General features: G+C 49.1%; 8 protein-coding genes; 4 read left to right on the top strand and 4 right to left on the bottom strand.

Annotated features, from left to right (window-relative positions):
• Positions 1–900: 900 nt before the first annotated feature.
• Positions 901–2,144, top strand: FFUJ_08808 (probable galactose-1-phosphate uridylyltransferase; the record flags this gene model as incomplete). XM_023580448.1 has 3 exons in its annotated part: positions 901–1,001; positions 1,047–1,098; positions 1,149–2,144. The coding sequence occupies 3 exons, from the start codon at positions 901–903 to the stop codon at positions 2,142–2,144; spliced, it is 1,149 nt and encodes a 382-aa protein (XP_023433223.1).
• Positions 2,145–2,293: 149 nt separating this feature from the next.
• Positions 2,294–2,864, bottom strand: FFUJ_08809 (probable ERG28-involved in synthesis of ergosterol; the record flags this gene model as incomplete). XM_023580447.1 has 2 exons in its annotated part: positions 2,294–2,743; positions 2,802–2,864. 2 exons carry the CDS (start codon positions 2,862–2,864, stop codon positions 2,294–2,296), a joined length of 513 nt encoding a protein of 170 aa, XP_023433222.1.
• Positions 2,865–3,252: 388 nt separating this feature from the next.
• FFUJ_08810 (17-beta-hydroxysteroid dehydrogenase-like protein) lies at positions 3,253–4,309 on the top strand (the record flags this gene model as incomplete). XM_023580446.1 has 2 exons in its annotated part: positions 3,253–3,396; positions 3,449–4,309. The coding sequence occupies 2 exons, from the start codon at positions 3,253–3,255 to the stop codon at positions 4,307–4,309; spliced, it is 1,005 nt and encodes a 334-aa protein (XP_023433221.1).
• Positions 4,310–5,166: 857 nt separating this feature from the next.
• FFUJ_08811 (related to NUP170-nuclear pore protein) lies at positions 5,167–9,478 on the top strand (the record flags this gene model as incomplete). XM_023580445.1 has 3 exons in its annotated part: positions 5,167–5,524; positions 5,573–8,718; positions 8,771–9,478. 3 exons carry the CDS (start codon positions 5,167–5,169, stop codon positions 9,476–9,478), a joined length of 4,212 nt encoding a protein of 1,403 aa, XP_023433220.1.
• Positions 9,479–10,958: 1,480 nt separating this feature from the next.
• FFUJ_08812 (uncharacterized protein) lies at positions 10,959–11,946 on the bottom strand (the record flags this gene model as incomplete). XM_023580444.1 has 3 exons in its annotated part: positions 10,959–11,410; positions 11,456–11,543; positions 11,593–11,946. 3 exons carry the CDS (start codon positions 11,944–11,946, stop codon positions 10,959–10,961), a joined length of 894 nt encoding a protein of 297 aa, XP_023433219.1.
• Positions 11,947–12,656: 710 nt separating this feature from the next.
• Positions 12,657–13,593, top strand: FFUJ_08813 (uncharacterized protein; the record flags this gene model as incomplete). XM_023580443.1 has 2 exons in its annotated part: positions 12,657–12,790; positions 12,837–13,593. The coding sequence occupies 2 exons, from the start codon at positions 12,657–12,659 to the stop codon at positions 13,591–13,593; spliced, it is 891 nt and encodes a 296-aa protein (XP_023433218.1).
• A 144-nt stretch (positions 13,594–13,737) lies between these two features.
• On the bottom strand, positions 13,738–14,367 carry FFUJ_08814 (uncharacterized protein; the record flags this gene model as incomplete). XM_023580442.1 has 3 exons in its annotated part: positions 13,738–13,814; positions 13,860–14,246; positions 14,298–14,367. The coding sequence occupies 3 exons, from the start codon at positions 14,365–14,367 to the stop codon at positions 13,738–13,740; spliced, it is 534 nt and encodes a 177-aa protein (XP_023433217.1).
• A 339-nt stretch (positions 14,368–14,706) lies between these two features.
• FFUJ_08815 (related to cercosporin resistance protein) lies at positions 14,707–16,846 on the bottom strand (the record flags this gene model as incomplete). XM_023580441.1 has 6 exons in its annotated part: positions 14,707–15,368; positions 15,414–15,700; positions 15,749–15,979; positions 16,025–16,537; positions 16,586–16,654; positions 16,704–16,846. The coding sequence occupies 6 exons, from the start codon at positions 16,844–16,846 to the stop codon at positions 14,707–14,709; spliced, it is 1,905 nt and encodes a 634-aa protein (XP_023433216.1).
• Between the last annotated feature and the right edge of the window lie 221 nt (positions 16,847–17,067).

Genomic DNA, 17,067 nt, shown 5'->3' with positions numbered 1-17,067 from the left:
CTCATTGCTTTACTTGGGTTCTGTGTGGTGAATCGTGATATAAGCTCTGAGCCACAGATACCAACTGCAAACAACATATCTGGCTCACCATTCAGGCATTACATAACAATGTCGACCAATAGCTACAGCATAAATGCATATGAAGAAATGCGGCAACTATATCAGCTCGTTTAATCACTTACTACCTTACTCACCATTCTGACTCTCGATATATTTGGAATATGGCAATATTTTCAAGACTGTCTCGTTTCTTTCGTCCCTCACGAACATCTCATCCACCGTCGCGTCCAAAGCGATTAGCACCACCGGCAGACTCTCAACTAAACGGCCAATACCCATCTCATGAGGAAATGCTTCGATCCATGTATGAATCTGCAGTTGCCCGGGATGCCGCATGTAAGTCTTCCCCCTAATATAGCAAACCAGTAACACACATATCTGAGATAGATGCCAAAAGATCCTGGTTCTCAAAAATGTTCGGACCACCACCCAGACCATAAAACTTTGGACTGCCATTCCAAGTCACAGTTAGACTCAGGTAGGCTGCCATGACTTTAGGGTTCTTTTTTATGAATCTAGGTTGACATCCTTTGACAAGGTCTAAAGCTTTCTTACTCCATGATGGCTGGTGTCCCAACTGTGGAGATCCAATATTGGGGGCATCTGGTTTGGGAAAAAGACTCCCCCGAAAACATGGCCGAGAATATCACCGCTGAACCGCGCCATTCAGAATCCCCGGGGAGTCTTTGTTAGTTAGCTACCTACCTAGGTATTTATCTTGTTTCTTCTATCGCTAGCCTCGGCTTCTAGCAGTAATAAATTAAAGCTGAACCCTTCTCTAAATATTCCTCGACTCTCATCAACCCCTCATTCACTTTAAATTGTCACCCCACTATCATCATGCCTGATCAAATTCTTGACGACATTTCTCACCGTCGATACAATCCTCTTACGGATTCATGGCTGCTTGTATCACCTCATCGCACGAAGCGACCTTGGCAGTGAGTTTCTCACGCTTCAATTAGGAATTGTCTGACATGAAATAGAGGCCAGCAAGAGGCCGCTGTCGCATCAAAGCTTCCAGAATATGACCCCAAAGTACGCTCATGACATCACATCATAACGACCCAATCCCCTAACAAAACCAGTGCTATCTCTGTCCCGGTAACCCACGAGCCGCTGGCGACCAAAATCCGAATTATGAGAAGACTTTTGCCTTTGTGAACGACTACAGCGCCGTCAAGCAAGAGCAGCCAGATTACGATGCGAAAGCTTCATCCAATGACCTGGAATCTCTTCTGCTTCAAGCTCAAGGTGTCAAGGGCGTGTGCTACGTGCTCACTTTCTCACCCAAGCACCATGTTACACTTGCAGACATGACAGCTGAGGAGATTGTTCCCGTCATTGAGCACTGGACTCGAATCTACGCCAACCATCTGACCCCGTCAAACCCTCGGGCCGCTGAAGCCGACAAGCTGGCCATTTCTATGCCAAAGGACGCTGCACCTTCTCCTGAGGAGCAGTATAGATATATGCAGATCTTTGAGAATAAGGGTGCTGCTATGGGCTGCTCAAACCCCCATCCTCATTGCCAGGTCTGGACTACATCAACCATGCCCGAGGAACCTGGCAAGGAGCTCGTACAAATGAGCAAATACCGAGATCAACACGGCGGCCGACATCTCTTGGGCGACTATGTTAAGCTTGAACTCGAGAAGCAAGAACGAGTTGTCTGGGAGAACGATGCTTTTGTGATTGTATGCCCCTGGTGGGCTGTGTGGCCTTTCGAGGTTCTTGTTCTTCCCAAACGACACATCCGATCTCTTCTCGACTTTAAGCCCGAGGAACGACTCCAATTCGCCGAAGCTATCCAAGAAGTCACCCGACGATACGATAACTTGTTCGAATGCAACTTTCCCTACAGTTCTGGTCTTCATCAGGCGCCTCTTGACGGAACACCAGAGGAGTTGGAAAGCGCATATTTCCATATGCACTTTTACCCACCTCTGCTGCGTTCAGCCACGGTCAAGAAGTTCCTCGTTGGATATGAGCTGCTAGCCGAGCCTCAACGTGATATCACTCCTGAGCAGGCCACAGTTCGGTTGAGGAATTGTGGAGGAGAGCTATATCGCAAGAATCTATAGGCATAGAGCCCGAGCATTAAAACATTAAAATCTAAACTTTTTATCTAACAACAAGTTGCCGTTATGCCGATTTCAAGGCATCTAGTATTTGCCTGCCATGTGTATATTACATTCACCGCCACTCACGAGTCCACCACTTGTCGCATGATTTAGTTATACTCGACATAGTAGTCACGGACAAGAGGCATCCAGATAAGAGAGATGGAAGCCAGAGTGAAAGGGAAGTACTGAGGGAGGCCAAAAGTCATGGTCTTGAAAACGAAGAGCTCACTGGCAAAATGCCCCAGGGCGACAATGTAAGTCCAGTAAGCAATGGTGTAAACAGGACCAATGTGGAGGTTATAAGCTGCGTAGCATCGAACAACGCAAGTGATAAGAGTCCAGGTACCGAAAAGTCTTCCAGCAAGGGGAGTAAGCTGATCGGTAGCCTTGGGGTCGTTCTGAGCGGGAACAAGCTTGTTGATCTGATCCTCTGGCTCGAACTTGTCTGTCTTGGGGGGGAGCTTGGGGTTGCGGACGAATTTGCCGTTGTAGACTCGTCGGGAGAAGTGTAGGGTTGTATATGTCTGCAGCGAGTTTCCGATCGAAATGATGGACAGCTAGAGCGAGGGGTCAGCATCTTATTTGGTTCTTGGGTGTAGGGGGAGTGGCTCTTACGATGATCATGTAGTAGGGTAGAACACCCTTTGCTTCGGGGAGGATAGACTTGAGAATATCCATTTCGACGGAATTGAAGATAAGTTGGATCGAATAAGCGGGAATCAGAAAATCTCAACAACTGTTATTGCAGTGGTTGCAATGCAGTTGTAAAAGTAAAATGGCGGGTTGAGATTGGTGCAAGACGAGCTGGATGGTCTGTTTTTGGTGGGAGAGAGGGACCTGTAATCGGGGACCAAAGGCCGGAGAAGCTTGGACCAACTCAACAACGTCAGGGGTAATACCACCTAAAAATTCAATTCAATTAATTGTCCGGCCTGAGAGCCAAGACCCAAGTCAAGAGCCGAGGGGCATCCATCCATAGTGTACTTATCTTGTGATTGTCGCCTTTTCTTCCTTTCCTCTTCCTTCTCTTCACATAGACGGCTTGTTTTTGTTGCACTCTTCAAATATGGACGCCATTACAAACTTCCTCCATGATGTACCGCAGCCTCTTCAGTGGGGTCTTGCTGGTATTGGTGCTCTCTTCTTGGGATCCAAGATTCTGAGCTATCTCCAGCTTGTCCTCAGCGCTTTCGTGCTTGGAGGCACCAACGTATGTCCTTTTACAACCCCCATCTGAGCTCAACTAACAATTGCGTCTACAGCTCCGCAAGTATGGAAAGCCTGGCACTTGGGCCGTCATCACCGGTGCCTCTGATGGCCTCGGCAAGGAATATGCTCTGCAGCTCGCTGCCAAGGGCTTCAACCTCGTCCTCGTTTCCCGAACCCTGTCCAAGCTCGAGAGCCTCTCCGCCGAGATTCAACAGAAGTACCCTGGAAAAAGCCTGCAAGTCAAGGTCCTTGACATGGACTTCTCCCAAAACAACGATGCGGACTACGAGCGTTTGAGCGAGCTGATTTCTGGTCTTGATGTTGGTATTCTCATCAACAACGTTGGCCAGAGCCACAGCATCCCCGTTTCTTTCCTCGAGACCACCAAGGAGGAGCTTCAGAACATTGTCACCATCAATTGCATTGGTACTCTCCGAGTTACTCAAGTCGTTGCTCCTATTCTGAAGCAGCGAAAGCGCGGTCTTATCCTCACCATGGGATCTTTCGGTGGCTGGACTCCTACTCCTCTATTGGCGACATACTCTGGTAGCAAGGCTTTCCTCCAGCAGTGGAGCAACGCACTCTCCGCTGAGCTTGCTGACCACAATGTCGATGTCTACCTTGTCCTGAGCCACCTTGTCACCACCGCCATGAGCAAGGTCCGCCGCCCTAGTCTTCTTGTTCCTAACGCTCGCAACTTTGTCAAGGCTACTCTTGGCAAGATTGGACTCGGTGGTTATCAGACTGCCCCCAACACTTATACTCCTTGGTGGAGCCATGCTTTCATGCTGTGGTTCATTGAGAACATTCCTGGTGCTAATGGTCCAATCACTATTTTCTTCAACAAGAGGATGCACGAGGACATTCGACGCAGAGCTCTCCGCAAGGCTGCTCGCGATGCTAAGAAGCAGTAAACGAAGGATGATATAAGAGAAAGGAAGTGAGAAGTCAGGGAATACTCGGAATATAATCGAAAAGGAGGAATATAACAGCTGTGGAGGTAAACTCAGCTGTCATGAGAGCTAGTTTGTGGTATGACAACCGTAATGTATACAGATTATGCAACCGCCTCAAAGCGTGAAGTACAGGGTCAGTGACCTCAGACATTCCTTCATGTTTGCCGTGCATATATGGCAACGTTGGCTTACGGAACAAAGAGACCTGTGCATTGTACTACCTGAGCTACATGTGTTTGCCCAGCAACAAAAATTATCATATTCTGGTGTGGATTTGTCTAAGTACCTAGAGCAGAAAGGTGGATCAAGAACTTGCGTGCTAACAGACCAGTACATTGGCTCAGAGAGTTAGTCGTTGGATGAGTATATATAGATATAATTAATAGGTAAACAACTACATTGTCTTCAGCTTCATTAATTTTGTAAGATTGATTCTCAGTGATTTTGAGCTTTCATGACGCGTGGTTACTCTGTTCTCAGCCTTGCACCAAAACGGTCCTAGCGCCACGCCCCAGTCGCGAAAAATCCGTGCTCCATATCCAGCCTCCCCAAGCTCTCGTCAAATTGTTTATCACCTTCAAAGCGTACTTCTCTCGCTATAGACTCTATCTCAAACCCGACGACGACGCGACGAAAGCGAAAACCCCCCACGAGGTTTACCACGCTATTACGAGGGGCTGGGATATTGATCGCAATTCCATCCACGCGCCTTGAGTCCGTCGCTTTTGATGATCCGCGATCTGCCTACAGCGGTATAGCAACGAAACTGGTGAAGCTACGCAGGCCCGCCGAGGGCTTCGATATTACTGCCCATAATGTCGTTTCCACAAACAACTCCGGTCCGGCCAGTTCCAGGCGCCTTCTTGAATACGCCGGCCGTCGCCTCGAGGTTTCAGTCGGGCTCTGATTCTGTGCGCCGACAGCTCTTCACCGGCAACGATAGCAACCAGGCCGTCTCGCATAAGAGCTCGGCGCCTGTCTCGTCATCGCGAAGTGTCGCAGCTACTGCGCCGTCTGCACCAAGGACAACTAGCAACGATAATCTGATTGTCCCTACTGCGCTGCCACCTCTTCGATCCGAAAATGTGCCCCCCGTTGTCAAGGCGGCCAGGGCCATCAATGCCTGTCTCCAGTCTGATGGACGATATCCCGACTTGGATTCATACTGTCGACGTAGGTTACAAGAGATTGAGGGCGAAGAAACCAGCTAACAAGGACCAGAGGGCGCGTCGTCCGACTACGACCTTGAAAATACCGATTCTGCGATGGCCCCCTTCCACAAAACTCAGATGTACCCCATTCCGAACCAAGTCTTTGACCATTACAACGCTGGCGAGCTTCAGACTCTGATGGGACTCTTTGCCGAGATCAACCACGCCTGGGTCGTTATTGATAACTCGCTGTTTCTATGGGACTACACACATCCTGACCCCGAGCTGATCGGGTTCGAGGACCAACCGCATACTATCCAAGCTGTCGCGCTCGTGCCTCCTAAACCAGGCATTTTCGTCAACACCATCACACACATCCTCGTCGTTGCGACTTCTTCAGACATTGTTTTGCTAGGTGTCTCGGCCACCGCTACCCCTTCAGGCTCCAAGACAGTATCTCTTTACCAAACAAAAATGCAGCTCCCCCTTCGTGGTACCGACGTCCGTGTTATTACTGGATCTGCCAACGGTCGAATCTTCTTTGGAGGAAGCAACGACATCGACATTAATGAACTTTACTATCAATCTGAGGAGAAGTGGTTTTCAAATAGGTGCGGTAAGATCAACCATACGAATCCCGGCTGGTCCTCAGTTGTCACACTGCAAGGTGGATTCTGGTCTCATAAGACCCCCGAACACCTTGTTGATATCGTGATCGACGATTCGAGAAACCTCGTGTATACCCTCTCGAGCCGATCGACCATTCGAACATATCATATGGAAGGCCCCGACCGACTGAACAAGGTTATTGAGAAGGAGAAGGTCCACTGTCTTCGCGACATTGCTCACATGATCAACCAATCTAGGTTGTTGAGTGACCAAGTCAGCATTGTCTCGATCAGCCCTATCTCCAAGCAGGAAGCGGCCAAGCTTCACTTGATGGCTCTGACAAACACCGGGTGCCGTCTATTCTTCAGCGCGACCAGTGCTGCATCCTACATTTACGGTTCCTCGACAAACCTGGCACCCCAAAGTATGCAGGTCCAGTTCATCAAGTTCCCTCCTGGACAAACCTCTCGTCGATCTACTTACCCTGGTGGCGAGTCGATCACTGATTCCGAATCTACCTCGCTGTCCTACAGCCGACAAGGTGCTCGATTTGCCCCTGGATATTTCTTGGATTTTGTGAGCAAAGAATCTAATCCCAATGAGGATACCCTTTTTGTTTCTGGACCTGAGACGGGACGTCTTAAGAACACGTCCCCGACATCTCCTTTCAAATACCATGAATCTGCCAGCTGGATTGACATTGGCAGCCGAGCTGAAGCTGTTGGATTAATCACAAAACCTTTCGCAGCGGCACCACAACCACTTGGCTTCGGTAATGAGTTGGCTGTGCAATTCGACGATGCGCCTAGCGAATTCGCAATTCTCACCAACACTGGTGTACACATCGTTCGACGAAGGCGCTTTGTGGATATCTTTGCTTCTGCTATTCGAGGTGCTGTTGGAGATGAGGGGTTGGAACTGGTCTGCCGCCGCTTTATTAACAATTATGGTCGCGTGGAGACTGTTACTACCGCTCTGGCTGTTGCTTGTGGTCACGGAGGTGACTCTAAACCTGGTGCAGCTCGTGCTATCGACCAGGCAACTGAAGATCGAGCACGATCCGTATTTGTCGACTTTGGTGGGCAGCCTACGATGGCTGAAACCGACAGCTCATCCCTTACAACCGATTCTATTAACCTCTCGTCCCGACACGACGCTCTAGCTCTGTATCTTTCCCGACTGGTACGCCAGTTGTGGAAGTCAGTAGTCATCGCTCCGGGTGTTTCTCCTAATGGCGGTGTCACCATCGGTTCTACAATTCCCCTTTCCAAGTTGAATACTGTTCAGGAGAACTTGGAGCGTCTAAGGAGGTTCCTTGATACCAACCGTGGCCTCATCCAAGGCTTGTCTGGCCCATCTGACCTCCAACATGTGTCTAGTCGTCAGGAGGAAGTTGCTCTTCAGGCCGAACATCAAGCTCTTCATGCCCTTCAGAAGCTGATGGAGAGCATCTCGGAGGGTATCTCGTTTGTGCTTATGCTATTCGACGAGCGGGTTGCTGATATCTACACTCGCCTCGATGCTACAGCACAACAACAACTCAAGGAGCTGACATACGAGAAGCTCTTTTCTCAAACTGACGGCAAGGACCTTGCTAAGCTGCTCGTTAAGGCCATTGTTAACCGCAATATCGAGAGTGGCTCCAACGTTGAAACTGTTGCTGACGCCCTTCGAAGGAGATGCGGCAGCTTCTGTAGCCCAGATGATGTCGTTACTTTCAAAGCCCAGGAGCAGCTTAAGCGGGCTTCTGACCAACCTCTTCAGACCAACCAGTCGCGAAGCCTACTCCATGAGAGCTTGAGGCTCTTTGAGAAGGTTGCTGGTAGCCTCACTTTTGCCAACCTTCAGAGTGCTGTGGAACAGTATATCGCCCTCAAGTACTATGCCGGTGCTATCCAGCTGTGCCTTGTGGTCGCCCGGGAGAAGGACAGGGGTAACACAGCTCTGTCTTGGGTCAACGACGGCAAGCCCTCCGGAGACCCTCGCGCCAATGCTTTCAATGATCGCAAGCGCTGTTACGACATGATCCATGACGTTCTGAGTCACTTGGATGCTGCATCAAGCAGTGAGCCTGAAATGGTCGATGGCAGGCTGACATTGATTGCTACCAAGAGGCTTGAGGCCTACGAGGTGGTGAACGGGTCGGATGACGAGGTGTTCCACTTTGACCTCTATGAATGGTACATCCAACAAGGCTGGACAGATCGAATTCTGGCTATCGACTCACCCCACGTTATTACATTCCTTCAGCGACTTGCTGGCACAAACATTGAGCATGCTGACCTGCTCTGCCGGTTCTACACCAACCGAAGTCGATTCTTTGATGCAGCCGAGGTGCAGGCGGAGCTTGCCAACTCCGACTTCCCCATCAGTATCAAGGACCGAATCAGATTGCTCAGCTTGGCCAAGGCGAATGCCAACGTTTCAACGACTGGTGTTAGCCGACAGCAACAGCAGCTGCTGAACCACAGTGTCACAGAGCTGCTTGAGATTGCTCACATCCAGGATGATCTCCTGGAGCGTTTGAGAGCTGACGACCGTATCGACCCTGAGAGAGGCCTCGAGATTGAGGAAGCTCTCAAGGGCAAGATCCAGGGACTCTCCGAGGTAGGTTTCAACTGTTCTCCCTTAGCCAATGATGATTACTCACATGCTGCAGCTCTTCAACGACTATGCCGACCAAGCCGGTTACTACGACCTTTGCCTGCTCATCTACCATGTTGCTGATTACCGCAACCATATGACGATTTCGGGTACATGGAGCAACCTGATTCAACAGACACACGATGAGGTCATGTCTCGCCTAGAGAACTCAGAACCAGGAATGCCATCGCCCCCATTGCCTTACGAGTCTGTGACCAGCAAGATCCAAAACATCGCCCACCGCACATCCCTCGACAGCTTCATCTTCCCCATCCAAGACCTGCTTCCTGAGCTCTGCCGTTACGCAGTGGCTTACCAACAAGATGCCACAATCGGCGCTGATCCCACCTGGCCCGTCCAACTATTCCTCACGTTGGGCGTCTCGCATGACATGATTGTCCGTGTTCTGGAGGGCGTTTTCGATAGTCAAGACTACGGCTTCAGTGGATCTGTGCGAAACCGCATGATTGAACTCATCGTTTATGTGGTCAACGACTGGGTGGCTGAAGCCCGTCGACGTGGAGGTGCCGGAAAGGGTGGTGCTATTGGCCCCTCTGTAGCCGACCTCCTCAAGAGATGCGACGCCGCCCTGCCACCACCCGGACATGGAAACAACGCTGGCGGTGCAGACCTTGCTGATGTCAGGCGAGTTCTCAAGCTGCTGAAGAGAGAGGTGGATGGTTTGTCACAACGGGTTCCGACGGGAAGCCTCAGATTTGCATAGGTAGCGAGCTGAGGGCATGAGAATGGATGGAGAGAGGAGCAAGCATCAGTTAGTTAGAGTCTAGAGAATTGGGAAGCTTTGAGTAGTTGGTAGTTGGGGGTGCGCGGCCACATGTTTTTGTCAAGGATGATGGATATGCTATGCTATAGGCGCCAATTGTCATGAGGGTGCGTTGTACTGTACAGGTCCAAAGGGTTTTTCTCGTTTTTTTACACATGTAATTATTAAACAAGACATGCGGGGTATGATAAAAACAGCGCCCCTTTGAAAAGAATGGAAAGAAATGCAACAGCGAAACGATATGTTTACCTACCTATATCAGGCTGCGTCTCATTAACAGAGCGGTGTCGCCGACGTCTCCAGTGATATTGTCACCAGCACTCTAATGATTCAGCATGGGTGTACAGTAGCACAAGGCAGCGACAATGCATGCAGCGCTACGTTGACTCTGCAATGCCGCTCGCCCTGTATAGTGAGACTTGGAGGCGGTGGGAGGCGGTATTGGTGGGTGAGGCCTGCATAGTTGTTCGCCTCACTTTGGGGACAGGACCAGGGCGAAGGGTAACACGCCACGCTTGAAAGCGAGTCGTAGCAAAAGGGCCTCACTGCGTTTGGAGCGGGCTTAGGGAATTGTTTTGGGGGGCGAGGGAATTTGGATATATAAGATTGAGAGGTTGTGGTGTTGTTGTCAAGGCAGACTTCAACAATCTTTTGTCTCTTAGTATGGGGAGCAGTATTTTATAACCCGGCTCTCGAACACCAAACAATTGCTCTATAAGACAACTCGCCTCGACGACTTGACACTTATGACTCCGTCTTCACTATGACTTGAAACACTCAACGACTTCTTTCCTTTCCTTTCCTCTATCCAAGAGCTGGTCTCCTGCAACCCACCAACGCAATGAATCATCAGCAATGATATCAAATACGTTTCACCACGCTTCGAGCGTGAGTCTTTAACCCAGCGCAAGCAAGCATAATAAATTAAAAAAATCACGAAAACTGCTACGCTGGGTACCACGTTCCAGACCAACCGTTCGCGAGAACCTTCAACTGCACAAACATCGCTTGGGTTGGTCGGCCATACTACCAATGTCGGGGTATGGTTTCAAAAAAGGGGAGGGCATTCTGTATTTCAGTCCAGGGCGGGGATGAAGATACTTGATGGGAAAATGGGGGAGGTCATTCTTTATAGATGGGAGGTATTCTGGGGAGTGCGATAACTAGAAGGGTTAGTTAGATGGGGGTGGAGGGCAAAAGCGGTCATTTTAATGTATTCTAGAAGATACAGTGTCGTTCGTTTTGTATACACTTAATATTGTATTATATAAAATGTGTATTAGAGGGTGGCTGCTTTATTAAGTTGTTCTTCTTATTACAGTACTATTTGTTTCTACTTCTTACTTAGTCGTCAAGATATCATGAGTTATAGCATGAATACGAAAGACCAAGCTCCTGTTCTTCTCAACTTCAGACCGAGTTACTCAACTCTCCCAGTCATACAAATCACCTTGAACTCAATATCCCATCCCTTGCCCTCATGCTTCTCCACCAAATGCCTCCTCAACAACTCCTTGGCCTCCTCCAGCGAATGCTCCCCCTGCACTTCCTCACTCCACCAAGTCTTCATCAACCAGCCCAGCATCATGCCAAACTGCAGAATATAATCCTCCGCACTTTCAATAGTGTAACTGTCATCGTGCGCAGTCACTTTCACATCTTGAAACCCTTCTTTCTTTAAGTGTTCTTCGATCCATGCGGGGTTTGTCCAGTCGCCTTGATCGTGCATTTGCATCTTCATGACTTCGGGGAGTTTGGCTTCAAAGGGGAATGACGCGAATGCGGTGCGTATGTCGGGGAGCCAGAATGTGTTGTCTTTGTGGAATGTTGTTGCGCCGAAGATGCCTCCTGACTTGAGGATGCGTTTGGCGTCTGGACATGTTAGTTCTGTTCTGAGGAGTTTCGAAGGAGACTTACCAGCAAGAACAGCATTCGGATCAGGGATGACATGGAGTGCTAGACCAAGACCAACATGCGTGAAAGAATTCTCAGGGAGTCCAGAGTTCTGTATATCTCGTCAGTGTCTGGACATCCCATGGTGTAAGTCAACTCACCGTCGCATCCAACTTCTTAATTTCCGTATTGACCCATCCTTCTGTATCAAGCCTCTTCTTAGCCACACTGACCATACCATCCGAAGCATCAGCACATAAAAACGTGCTCTTCTCAAGGATATCCTTAGGCAAAGCCTGCTGGACCGCATGTGTCAAGACACCACTTCCACAAGCATTATCCAGAAATTTCACAGGCGTTGAGGTCTTTTCAGATATCCCCATTTGTGTAGGAAGAGGCTTGATTAGGTGTGGCATCATGGTCTTTGAAGCGTACAGCATCTGAGCTTCCATGGTAGCGCTGTCATAGTGCTGTCTCAGAGTCTTGAGGGCGCTTGCGGTGTCTGAGGAAGTCATTCTGATGAATCGAGGGATTCTTGTTATAATTGGCCGTAATAGTTTGATCATGAAATTAGTTTGAGTTGTTGGTATCAATATGTTCAGTTCGTGAAGGGTTATATATGAGTCTGTTGGGAAGTTTCCGAAAAGTCACCGCTGGACGGAGACTAACTCGGAGCCTTCATCAGGATATTTGCAGAGGATGAGAATATTTATTATGAAGCCTGCATAATTTAGCATACATTTTATCATAGGACATTGGTCAACAGTGAATGTTTGTGTGCGTATACAAATCTCTTGTGTCAGTTACAAAAACTCCCTCTCATCATTGTTTAGAGTGACTCAGGGTCTCGTATCTGCAGATGTTTCCACCAATTCCTTACCTAACTCCCCATTCTATACTAAGAAAAGACTGCTATTTTTGCTGACTCTAATTCAATATCAAAGCATGTAAAGTATTTAACGAAGTTCATCGTAAATACTTCCCTTTCTTGGCGCTGGAATGAAGTGACACGTGATATACTGTCGAGTCGAGTCCAGGGTGGCATCTTATCTCCACATCGTTAGCTCCAACCAGCTTCAACTCAACCCTCCACAGCTCGCCAAACAGACTTTCTTGATCGCAATGTTAAGATCTTGATGCTTGATATAGACGCTTCAAGTCGCCGAATAAACGAGGGTGGTTTCTCATAAACTACTTCTTTGCGCCCTCGAATCACACCGCTATCATGATCACTCCCATCGCTTGGGCCGTCGTCGCCCTGGGCGCATTAACGCCCCTCGTCACAGCGAACCCAGAAGATGGTCTTCCCTCATATCACTACGGCGCTCCCATTCCCGTAGAATGCATGAACCGTAACTCGTACGTATTATCACCCGATAACAGCTACATCTCTAACACGGCGCAGAGAAACTGGCGAACATGTCGAAAACGAAAAGCACGAAATCGAGTGGAAACCTTTCCCCATCTGCAACGAGACCGGCCGCTCTCTTGAATTCAACTACGGCACAGAAGGCGAAGTGAACTGCACGATAGCCATGATCGACGACCCTTTCTTCCACCTCCTCGAATTCTACATCCACTCCGATGCGCCACTATCATGTCGTATCCCTGCGCGTCCAGCGGCCGAAGTCGAAGTCGTTGGCGAGAAGGTCCCCGAGCGCGAATACGTCCCTGTTGTTTTCGCTCTCGCGGGCACATTACAACTTAGCCATATACATATCAGCACGCATATGAACGTGTTGCTACATAGTACACCGAAGCACCATACTCATGTTCATGACAGTGGTGTTTTGGATTCAGCGATTGCGTATAGTACCAGTCCGCTGCATCATTTACAGGGCTCTCATACACGAAAATTGGTCATTGGCGACCCATTACCCCTGAGCCTTTCCGTGCGATGGTTCCCTACACCGGCGCTGCCCAAGACAGAAGGAAAGGTAGAATGGCAGGGCCTAGGCGGTCATATCTACGCGAGCACTGTGTTCTACAGTCTCGTGTCCTTTGGTGCTGGTGTGTTATGTGCTACCATGTACACTCTTGGTGTGATTCTGCCCAGAAGACTCAAGGGACGAGCTCTTGGGGGTGCGACGCCGCTGGGATATGGAGTGAACACTATGGGCAATGGATGGGGATACTCGAAGCAGAATAAGAGAATGGACTGAGGTCCAGGGTTTTATGTATAGTGCATTTATGGAGTCAGGGATGGATATGGAATTTCTGCAATGTAGAACAGTAATGTGAAAAGCCGGAGGCAACAGTCCACACCGACTATCTGTCATGCAAATGCCGTTCTGTGATTGTGTTCTCTACTGTGTCTTGGGCTTGATATCAGTGCTCACCCGGCGCAACAGTCGTGTGTACATATCAACAGCCATAGCACCAGCTTGATCTCATTAGTAAACATCCCAACAAACAGATGGGAACTTACGAATAAGCGCATAGGGGAAATACGTCCCCCAGACCAAATTCCTCTTATGGTCCTCGCTCACCAACCCAGGCCCCATCTCCAACAGCTCAGCAACACAAGCCACAGAGCTCATGGCCGTCAAGCAGCCGTACGCCAAACCAGCGAGCTCAACAGGTCCAGATGAAGGCTTCTTAGCAGCGAGGTTCCGCACGATGTAAATAGCCAGAGGAAACTGGACAAAGATCTCAATGAAGAACATGCTACGGAACCAGGCGCCGTGGAACTTGTCTCCGAAGAAGGGGTCTCCCGAGAAGGAGAGATACTGTTCTTTGACGTTGGCTAGGAAGCGGAGAGGGGCATTGGGTGCAGAATAGATTGCTTCGGGGTAGAATTCTGTGAATTCGAGACCTGGGGATTGTTAGTGAGAGTCTTGGTTTGAGGTGAGGATACGGTACGGACAGATCATGCCAATGAGTTGGAGTGAGATTATGACCAGGTATACCCAGTCGCGAGCTGCTTTTTGTGCCATGTTGCAAATCAGAACGAGTCAAGCAACATGCAATACAATACAAGGTGGTAATTGAGACGACGTTATACTGTTGTTTTTGTGTCAATGGCTTCTGGCTTTTGGTGCATGAATGTTTGAAGAGGGAGCTTGGCTGGGAAATGAAACATAATTCGGCGCCGGACCCTTGTTTCGTCCGGGTACATCCGGCCGAAGGTGCCGTCACCAATGAACAGCATAACACGGGCATGGGTGAATAACACAGACTTTGAACGGCAGTTGATACTGGTCATTACTTTGGGTATCATTGCAATAAGTGTTTTCAGGTATCATCGAATACTAATACACGCAGCGTCAATCGCGCTATTGAGCTGCAACAGTAGTAAGAGACTTATCAAAAGCCTCCATGTCAAACCCGTTCAACAATTCCGCCCAAAACTCATCGTCAAATTGAAGATTGGCCGCCCAGTCTGGATTGCTCTGCAACACACTCAAGTTCTCCACCGTAGTCTGCGGCTGCGGCACCAACAATAGCTGTTCGTCCTCTGGAATTTTTGACAAATACCACTGTCGAATCCATCTGACCTTGAAAGACGACTTTAGAAACACACTGCTCCCATCCTCCATGACCCTACGTCTCCGATTCAGCCTTTGCGCCTCTTCATCAGCCTGCGCAAACTGATCGCTCAATCGCTGGAGAATATCCTGGAATTGAAGGCGTCGACGAGCGGCTTTTACATCCCAGTCTGTAGAGTTCTCGGCCATGATCAAGCGTGAGGCTGTGACTGTTACGAAGGCGAGGACGCATGATACTGTCACAGGGAGGATGGAGATCTTTTCGGGGGGCAGTGTGACGTGGTTTTCGAGGGTGTTTTGGATGGCTTCGAGGCACTTCCAGAGATATTCGGTGCGGAGAAAGGGTTCGGTGAGGGATGTGTCGGAGGATACGAGACTTGAGGGTTTCATGGTGAGGATTGGCTCGAAGAGTCGGACGAGGATGGAGTTGTAGTGGGCTCTGAAGCCAGCTGCGACAGTTAGTTTTGATGCAGCAATTAGGCCAGGAGACGTACGTATCTGCTTCACGATTTCGGGCTGTACTTTAAAGTAGTTCTCCAGTTCGCGATGGACGGTGTCGAGAGCCATGGCGGTTACGGCGTGAAATGTAGGGGGTGTTGGATCAAATGGATCGGTGGATGGTATGACGCTGAATCCTCGATCGGCCAAGTGCTGCATCCGAACAAGAGAGACAAGATATATATCTGACTCAAACTCTCGTGCTTCGGCGAGGTTTTCGCAGCAGGAAGCGAGGTGTGTGCTCCAGTGGAAGATGGTGCTCTTTCTGAAGTACGGGCTCAGTCTGGTCTTGTTAGCTGCGCTTCGGTAATTAGGGGGCATGTTGGCCTACAGATTTGTGATGTGGTATACACCTAGAACTGCACGTTTTTCGGCTGCCGTCTGATGGACCTTCATCTTGAGCGGGTGTTTGCTCATTGAGGTCCATGCATCGCCAAGCAGCGTCTTTGGTCCTCCCAGAAACTGTCCAGCGTGCTTGTCGAGCCGTAGATCAATGACTAGACCAATAGCCATTTGTATAATGTTTGTGACTTGAAGCTCTCCATAAAAGTGAAAGTCGTTCCTAACGAGTCAGCATAATCACTTACACTTCGAAAGATGGACTCACCATGCTAGATAGATCAGCATCGCTTGTAATATGTCATTAGACTTCTCCTGCCTCACAACAAGATGCTCAGCAAGATATCTCCTAAACCACGCCTTAAACTCCATCTGCGCTTTATCATTCAGCGGCGAAACAACCGCTAATATCGTCCAGAACATGACTCTCGACTCAACATACAGTTCCGAAGCACACATGGAGCTCGGTACAGGAACGAAAGGAAAATGCGGCACGTAGTCTCTGCGGTATACATCAAGACGCTCAGATGCTTCTTGCTGCGAGACGCGGAAGCCAGGAAATAGTTCAACATCCGTGCTGAAGCGGACGCTGTCGTCGGGGATTTGGTTGATCATGTCGTGATTTGTAGTGAAGGGGTTTTCTTTGGCATAAGGTTGACATGGAGCGTGAGATTGGACTTCTTGGGGACTTTCTGGTGTTAGCGGGGAGAGGCCTTTGCGCTGGTTTGCGGAGAGGAGAGAGACGATGCCGTCGATCTTCTTCTCTAATTGAGCGACTCGTCTATAAAAGTCAGTCAAGTTTATATATAAATGACTTGGGAGGACTTACGTTGACTTGCCGCGTTTTCGTCGCTGTGTGATCTCCGGTACCTGACAATCAAGCTTCATCCTCAAACATCTACGCCAACAATTAGCCAACATTCCACATCAAACATGCTATATCATACCTTGAACACGTCTTTTCTACACGACCAGAACCGGAACTAGGCCACTGACACTTCATCTTCAACCTCGCGCAATTCGTACAAGCCCTCGTCTTTTGCGCCACATCCTGGCGATCCTGATCCTGACTGATGAGGCATTCATCCATGACTAATTGTTAATTTGAAGAATTCATTGGAGGATGCCAAAAGGTAATAAACGGAAATGAAAAAGATGAAAAAGGTAGATTGAATGGCACGAGTTGAGGTTCAATGTGATTTACTGATGCGCCGGAGGTAATGATGGTTTATCGGCCGTTAATCCCGGGTTTCGGGGGCTTTGATACCGCCCGGTCATACGCGTGTAGCTGTTCCAGGGGGGTTTAGTACC

This window comes from Fusarium fujikuroi, chromosome FFUJ_chr07 (assembly GCF_900079805.1).
Source record: "Fusarium fujikuroi IMI 58289 draft genome, chromosome FFUJ_chr07".
NCBI classification, from domain to species: Eukaryota; Fungi; Ascomycota; class Sordariomycetes; order Hypocreales; family Nectriaceae; genus Fusarium; species Fusarium fujikuroi.
This window is presented reverse-complemented; position numbering and strand designations above follow the sequence as displayed.